The 7,910-nt window shown below is 44.8% G+C and overlaps 1 protein-coding gene across 1 annotated transcript in view; it reads left to right on the top strand.

Moving 5' to 3' along the window:
* Positions 1–7,910, top strand: part of THADA (THADA armadillo repeat containing) — a 319,402-nt gene that overhangs the window by 220,037 nt on the left and 91,455 nt on the right. Inside the window, exon 30 of the mRNA XM_077749153.1 lies at positions 1,321–1,436. Within this exon, the coding sequence (XP_077605279.1) occupies positions 1,321–1,436 (116 nt within the window). The remainder of the gene's footprint in view (positions 1–1,320; positions 1,437–7,910) is intronic.

The raw sequence follows: 7,910 nt of genomic DNA, 5'->3' as shown, positions 1-7,910 counted from the left end.
AATTACTAGGTTTTAGACCAAAAAAAAAAAAAAAATAGTAGTTACATATAGTAAAGGAATCACAATTTATTTTGATTCTCTAACCAAAGGTGCTCTGCATGTATCTGTTGTTGGTAATTGCAGACGTCTGACCCAGGAAAACTGCCTGCTCACTCCCATTTAGGGGTCTGATGATTCTGGATCTCTTTTATCTTGGCCTCTTGCTTTTTCTCATTATTCCCTTCCGTGTTTAACTTTCACTTAACACTCCCGGTTGGCAGGCGAGAAAGAGAAGAGAAAGTTGAAACTTGTTGCGTAGGAAGTCATCTGTAGCTCTGGTGAAGGATACGATAGGGAAAGAAAGCAAACTAATCATTAAAATAGACTTTCAAAGTTCTCAGTGCGTTTATCCATGCTTGCGTTGCTCCGCCCACCTCCCCCGTTCGATTCCGATAAGGGGACTGAAGGGTTTCTCTGACACGCGTCGTTCTCCTTGGCACTAGCTAAGGTCAGAGGCTCTGTCTCTTTGCTGCAGGTTTGTACTCCTCACAGAGTGTTGTTGATGTCCTCACTGAGTATGAATCCGCAACATGCTTACATGAACTGCACACAAATGCATGCGCGTACACACACGCACACACACACGCACACGGTCATGAGTCTGCTGGGTCTGTGGCCTTCATTCTAGATAGAGGCTACCTAGAGATACAGCAGGATTTGTCTTTCCCCGCTCAGTCCTAACATGTAATGTCACATAAGAGTGAGGTAGGACGCACCTGCGTTGGTGCCTCTGTTCCTGACATCTCCGTGGAGAACTGCTAAAAATAAAATCTAAACAGTTTACGAACATCACTACCCTGTGTTTGCAAAGGCAGGCATCCTGTTCTGATACACCCAACACACAAGCCAGTTTGGACTGTGAGACAGCTGATTTTTCCCTCTTCGGTGAGACTTTGACTTTGAAAAGGTACATTGTTTTCATATGAGACGGCTGACACAGAGCACAGAGCAAGTCGTTTGCCTTTCTTTGCTAAAATCAGTTTACAGGTTTTCTGTAGCTGGTAAGCTCTTGGATCAAATAACCAGGCCCTGAGTAGTCCCCTTTGCTTGGAGTTGTGCAGGGAACCCAGAGCACAGGTTGGGATTGAGGCCGTCGGTTTCTTACCAGTTGCCGTGTCCTCCCACACCAGCGTGGTTTTCTGCAGAGACCAGAGCTGCATGCTGCAGGTGTCGGTTTTCTTCGAGGGGAATATTTTGAGGAAACCTAACAGGGAGGAACTGAGCATTTAGGAAAAATATATTTTCACAGCAGGATATTGCTTTTTCTCTTTTCTGGTTTAGGTTTTTCATTTGTTACAAGCCTTCTCAGACTCCAAATACAGACTGAATACATACTTTCAGCAGGAGCTGGCTGACGTTGCTGTTTGTACCAGAGCCAAACTCTGGCTGGCCGAGAGGTATGTTAAAACCCCACATGAGCGGCGAGTTATCAGGGGTTAGGAATACATTGGAGAATTGCTGTTTCTAGTTGTGGGAGTTTTCAAAGTCATTGGCATGCGTTTTATAAACTTATTGGAGTATTTATCTTTTTAGAACTTCGGGTTGTGGTAAAGCAAGAAAAATATTTTCCTGACAATTTTTCTGAAACTGCTGTATGGCCGGGGGGCATATAATATGGCTTTTTATCTGTCCACCAATCAGCTTGTTTCAATTCATAGCTGCCATGTACCCAGCCCTGTGTCAGACATAACGAAAGGCGGTAACTGACTGAACCATGTGGTACAAACTCTTAGGTGCTGTGACCATTCGTTAAAGATTGGGTAACACTTAATAGGCACAGAGAGACCAACAGCCTGTGAATAAGAAAAAGACGTGGAAGTTGCCCTTTGTAAGGGAGGTAGTAGAATAGCTTGAATTCTGAAGACTCGAGGCAAAGGAGTGGGGATACATTTATTCTTTCACCCTGGCCATTGTTAGTTTATTGTAGAACCTAGAACCTTTACTATGCGGAAGGTGGAACAAAGAGAATTTCTCATTTAATAGTCAGGGAGTCCTCTCTACAACACTGTATTCACATCTGTGTCTGCAAGGCTCTGATGTTGGTAGGACAGTGTTACTGCAAGGGCCCCCAGTGTGTCCTCCGTAAGCTCCAGTGGGTCCAGGAGAGGCCTGCCTGCTGCCCCATTCCACGCTGGAGTGTCTTGTGTTTGGTGAGGAATCGGTGTATTGGCTGTCTAACATAGAAACCTTTTTTGTTTTTCAAAAACGTACTTCTCTTCACTTTTGTTGGCTCCGCACCTCTCAAAGGCAGGAAGCAAGCAGTATGAGACCCAAATGTCAGTGTAATCCAACAAAGTCTTGTTGAACACAGGCCACACTGTGGCCTTCGTGTTAGGAGACGGAACGGATGCAGATATAGACCTAGCTCTGACTTCGAGGAACTCACATCCAGGAGGTGAGAAAGGCAATAATTTGCACCCCATAGGACAAGGGTAGTAAGAAATGTACGTAATAAGCACAGGAGCAGCCCAGAGGAGGGACGGGGAAGGGCTTTCAAGAGATGAGTAGAATTTCAGCAAGTGGCCAGGGCAGGGAGGGCATCTGGGCTCAGGTAATGTCAGAGTCAAAAACATGGCAGCATGAAATGGCATGGTGAGTGTGGAGCACTATAAAGGTAGTTCTTCTGGAACCTAGTAGAAGGTACATGATACTGCAGAAATTCGTGGAGGCCACTCAGCAGGAGCCCCTAAAGGAAACCTTTAGGTGAAAGGGAGCCACTGAAGAATTTCTCAGCGTGTGGATATGTGAGTCTCCACGTCCATCTAAGCACCGATAGCCATGGACAGGGATATTAATGGGGAAGTTCTCTCACGTCTGAAATGGCAATAAAGTGATGGTAAACTCTGGTGCTTCAAGTGCTATAAAAGAGTTTCTGCTCCCTTAGCCTGCTACCCCTTCATGAGTCTCATGAAAATTCATCATCTGCCGGCTTCCCGAACCCATGCCTTCCTTCTTGGGTGGGGAGGAGGAGATGGCGTAACAGGCCGGCATCCGGATGGACCTTCGTGCTGTACAGTCAGTGCCTGAAGATGCGTGNCACACACACACACACACACACACACACACACACACACACTTTCTCTGATTTTTCTCCATGACTTTCCAGCCCTGGAAAACAAAGGCATGAATCACTGCGTGTCCACCTTCCTTGCCGAGAGTCCAGGAAAGCCGTTTTTACGTTTCCAGTACAGTCAACTCTTTATTATCCAAGTGTGAACTTCATACTTTATGGGTGGTCTGTAGGCGGTTCCTAACACCAGGCTTCCTCTTTCTCCCCACATACTTTTACCTTATTAATCGGGATGTGTCCAGAGCCTGAAACAAAGTTTGGGAGGAAAGCACACTGCCGGAGCTCAAGCTGCTCCAACGCTGTGTATCTGTTTTTCTGTGTAATCCACATCAGTGACATGATAACCGTGAGGTTCCCGAATCAGAAAGTGTAGAATTGAATGTAAGTGATGAAGCTTCAGCCTGTCCCTGAGGTGCTTTGAGAGTGTTGCCTTGGGAAGGTGTGTGTCTAATACCTCTGTGCTCACGTGAGCCCATTCTGGGTCCTAATGGGCCATTCTCAAAGCCAACCCCTGTGTTCATGTGTTCACGTTATCACCTGCCTTTCCCATGAAAGACACTGCAATGTGGAGTATTCCCAGTTCTACTGCTGAAGAGGCTCTTTATGTCCCTAGCAATTTACATATGAAAGAGGAATAAATGTTCCTTTGTGAGTACTAAGGATTTTCTGTATCTTTTGAGTCTAAGCAATGAAACATTAGCGTTATTGCAAAAAAAAAAGCGTTTAATTTTAGCACCGATACCTCTTTTCTTCTACCGTTTATTTGATATTGACCTGAGTTCATTCAGTCCAATAAGTACATAAACATTAGTGAGGGTGTCATTTATTTGTCCTTTTATTCCCGAAGAAGGTTTAAAAAAATATGTTCTTCAGAGCCATTGGATAACCAATTCGGTTTTTAAAATTTCGACCCTGAAATTGAGGGCACATAAAATAAAGGCTTTTGTCATATATTTATGTTTTGACTTTGCAAGATTAATTGGGATTTATATGAGGTGGTTAAGCAATAGCCATGGAGTTGTGGGGGAATTTTGGGTGATGAACGGCCAGCTGGCAACATGGCCCGAGGAGAGGCCTGGGGTTCTGCTCTTACAGGCCGCCTTTCATTCCAAGATGTCAAAGCCTTTATGGAAATCAGCTCATTAATCCTTCAAGTTCCTTCCTTCCCCTTTTTCCTCCATTCCTCCCTCCTCAGTCCAGGCCAGTGTCCCTCATGTTGAGAAGGCAGGTTACCGGCCACTGAAGGAGAACGAAGCCGACCTAGGCCAGAAGCAGGGTGTGCCTTGGGGGGGTCCGTGGCAGGCATCAGCAGGTCCCCATGTGGCCCCGTCTGCCGCCCAGGTTAATGACAGATTCTAGATCTGCTGCCCCAGCTGGATCAGAGGCCCTGCCTAAATAGGAAGGACTTTTTGAAAGCCCTGTCAAATAGGGCTAATAGGTGAAAAGACTTACTATTTTGCTTGAGAGTTGAAATTATTATTATTTAGGGCTTAAAATTTTTCAGAAATCAATTTGGTTATAAAAGGAAGAAGTGTGTGTGTGTGTGTGTGTGTGTGTGTTTTCCTTTACATGTGTTTTCCTTTAGATAAATGTGGTAAACTGAATGAACCATCAGACTAACTAAATGCAGTGGATGATGGGATGACCAGGAAGGAAAATGTGTCCTCCTAAATTTTTATCACCTTGATTTTCTTGGTTGTCAGTGTAGCATATGCTTATCATAGAAAAATGGGCAAAGGCGAAATTCGAAAAAGAAGAGAATGTAAGTCTGCTTTTACCAACATCCAGGTGGAAACCACTATTATTAGTTCACAGTTTTATGTATATACTTCATCTTTTCTCCTATGCCTTTTTTTTTAAACATAGTTGAGGTTTTGCTGTATATATAAGTTAGAGCTTACTTTTTTCACCTACCAATATCGTGACAGTATTTGCTATTATTATTAAAAACTTTTGATGGTGCAGCCAAGAAGGAAAATAGTATGGCGTTTCCTCAAAAAGTTAAAAAGAGCATTACCGTATGATCTAGCAATTCCACTTCTAGGTATATACCCAAATGAATTGAAAGCAGAGTCTTGACAAAATATTTGTACATTCATATTAATAGCTGCATTATACACAATAGCTAAAATGTAGAAGTAACGTAAGTGTCCATTGATGGATGAATGGGTAAACAATGTGATATATATGGACAACATAATATTATTCGCCTTAAAAAGGAAGGAAATCCTGACACGTGCTACAACATAGATGAACCTGGGGGATGTAATGCTAAGTGAAATAAGCCAGACACAAAAAGACAAATGGCATTATGACTGCACTTACGTGAAATAGCTAGAATAGTCACACTCATGGATTCACAGTCGAGTGGTGGTTGCTAGGGGCGGGGGAGGGGCAAGGAGGAGACAGTGTTTAACGGGTATAGAGTTGTAGTTTTACAAGATGGAAAGGGTTCTGGAGTTTGTGACTCTTGATATTGGCATTTATTAAGTACCCAGATTGGCTGATGGTGAGTTTTTACTTCAAGCAGTAGTTCTTACTGCTGATGGCTGCATATTAGAATCATCTGGAGAGGTTTTAAAACTTGATACCAGGTTCCCCCTCCAAAATTTCTGATTTTTTTTTTTTTTTTTGGTTGGGGGTGTGACCCAAGAACTGGTAGTTTTAAAACTCTCCAGGAGAAACTAAAATGCAGTCAGACTGAGAGCTACTGATGTGTTCTGACGCACTCCTGTGTCTCCCACCTCCTTGAGAAAGAAGATGAAGGATGAGCATCGAGCGAAATAGCAGTTATGTTAGAGGGCTCTTGTATTTTTCTTCTAAGTTTCATTCAAGCAAGGTATTAAGTTGTGTCAAGCGCCCTCAGAAGTGCCATTTAAGCCTGATACTCTGGTGTGGTCTGCTGTCCTAGAAGCTTATGGCTCATTTTTGAGTTTTGAGGTAAAGCTTGAATAGACTCTATACCTGTATCACTTTTTTCAATAAATATTTATTGAGCCCTGCCGTATGCCAGGCTGTATTAAATACTGCAACTATTGGGGCGCCTGGGTGGCTCAGTCAGTTAAATGCCAACTTTGGCTCAGGTCATGATATCGTGGGACCGTGAGTTTGAGCCCCACTTCAGGCTCTGTGCCAACAGCTCAGAGCCTGGAGCCTGCTTCGGATTCTGTGTCTCCCTCTCTCTCTGTCTGCTCCTACCTTACTCTCTCTCTTTCTCTCAAAAAATAAATAAACATTAAAAAAATTAAAAAATAAATACTGCAACTATCTATTAAAACCAAACTTCAGTGTAGAGAGCAGCAAAACAGAGTCTTGTCCAATAGAATCCTAGACCTGAAACTTTAGAACTGGAGGGAATCATGAAGTTCATTGCAGTCCACTCCCATCCCCATGCACATGGGAAAGTATAGCTCAGAGAGGTTGGGAGATCTGTTTGTTTTCACACAGCTGGCCCTGGCAGGGGTGAGATTCTATCTGATAACAGTTAACACTTGTTGAGGACTTAGTTCCCCTTTCCCTCTGGAGCTCTTTCTACTGGGCCCCATTCTCTCCATCTGTCCAGTTTTTTTACGCCAGGCTTTGAGCGGTGCCAGATTAAGCGTCATCTAGAACGGTGTTTCTCTGACCTTAATGTACACGCGAATCACCGGGGGACCTCCTTAAAAATGAAGACTCTCCTTCAGTGGGTCTGGGATGGTGCCTGAGAGCTTGCATTTCTGACAAGCCCTCGTGCAATTCTGATGCTGTTGATTCTGGAACACAGCGCATATTTTGAGGGCCAAGGGTCACTGTGATCATCCAATCCATGCCTCTTTGAAGTACTCCCACCTTCACACCCTCATTCTCAAGAGCTGGGGCTGTAGGGACACAGGAGAGGTGTCAGCCCAGGATTCTTTCCTCGTCCACCTGGGATGACCTGCCCGGAGGGGCTGCATGGCTCCAGCACTTTCTATGAGAAATCCACACTCCCTCTCCAGGCAGCCACCCCAGTGGCCTCAGTGCTTAGGGTAGGGCCAGTGCTTGTTGGCATGCAGGGAGTATCATCATCATGAAAATAACAGTCTGATGATCTGGTGAGAAAAACAGGCTCTCAGGAATACAAGAAGAGGTCCCAAGGTTACTAGGAAAACAGCCTTGGGTGATACATTTTTTTTTTTTTATATTTTTATTTATTTCTAGGGGAGAGAGAGAGAGACAGCGTGAGCAGGGGAGGGTCAGAGAGAGAGGGAGTCACAGACTGAAACAGGCTCCAGGCTCTGAGCTGGCAGTCAGCACAGAGCCCGACGCGGGGCTCGAACCCACGAACCGCGAGATCATGACCTAAGCGAAAGTCGGACGCTTAACCGACTAAGCCACCCAGGCGCCCCTGGGTGATACATTTTTGAGTAAAGCAGTCCTGATGAGAAGAAACGGGTGGAGGGCACTATGTTTGTTGAAGACCACTCTTCGCGCTAGACCTAATGATTTGCTACAGCACGTCAGTTCTTTTTTGCAAAAAGTATTAGTTATATGATCCCTCCACCTCCCCATACAGCTTCCCCATCGGCGCTCCTGACACCCCTGTTCACTCCTGCCTGTGCTCCTCTTCCTCCCCAGTGCTCACCTCCAGCCACTTCTGCATCTCCTTCCCCGTCTACCCCCTTGTCCCTCTCATCTGTTCTCCCCATTTTCTCTCTTGGTTTCAGGGCCCAACTAAGCAGAGTGGTGAGCTCCTGGAAGGCCTTGGATTTAAATGCAAGGAAAATCTGCTCATAGAGACGCAGCTAAGATGGTCTTGTGTGTAGCAATCCAGGTCTGCCCC

The sequence above is a fragment of the Crocuta crocuta genome, unplaced genomic scaffold (assembly GCF_008692635.1).
Source record: "Crocuta crocuta isolate KB4526 unplaced genomic scaffold, BGI_CrCroc_1.0 scaffold118, whole genome shotgun sequence".
Taxonomy (NCBI): domain Eukaryota; kingdom Metazoa; phylum Chordata; class Mammalia; order Carnivora; family Hyaenidae; genus Crocuta; species Crocuta crocuta.
The sequence above is the reverse complement of the archived record's forward strand: the minus strand, read 5'-3'. Positions and strand labels throughout refer to the sequence as shown.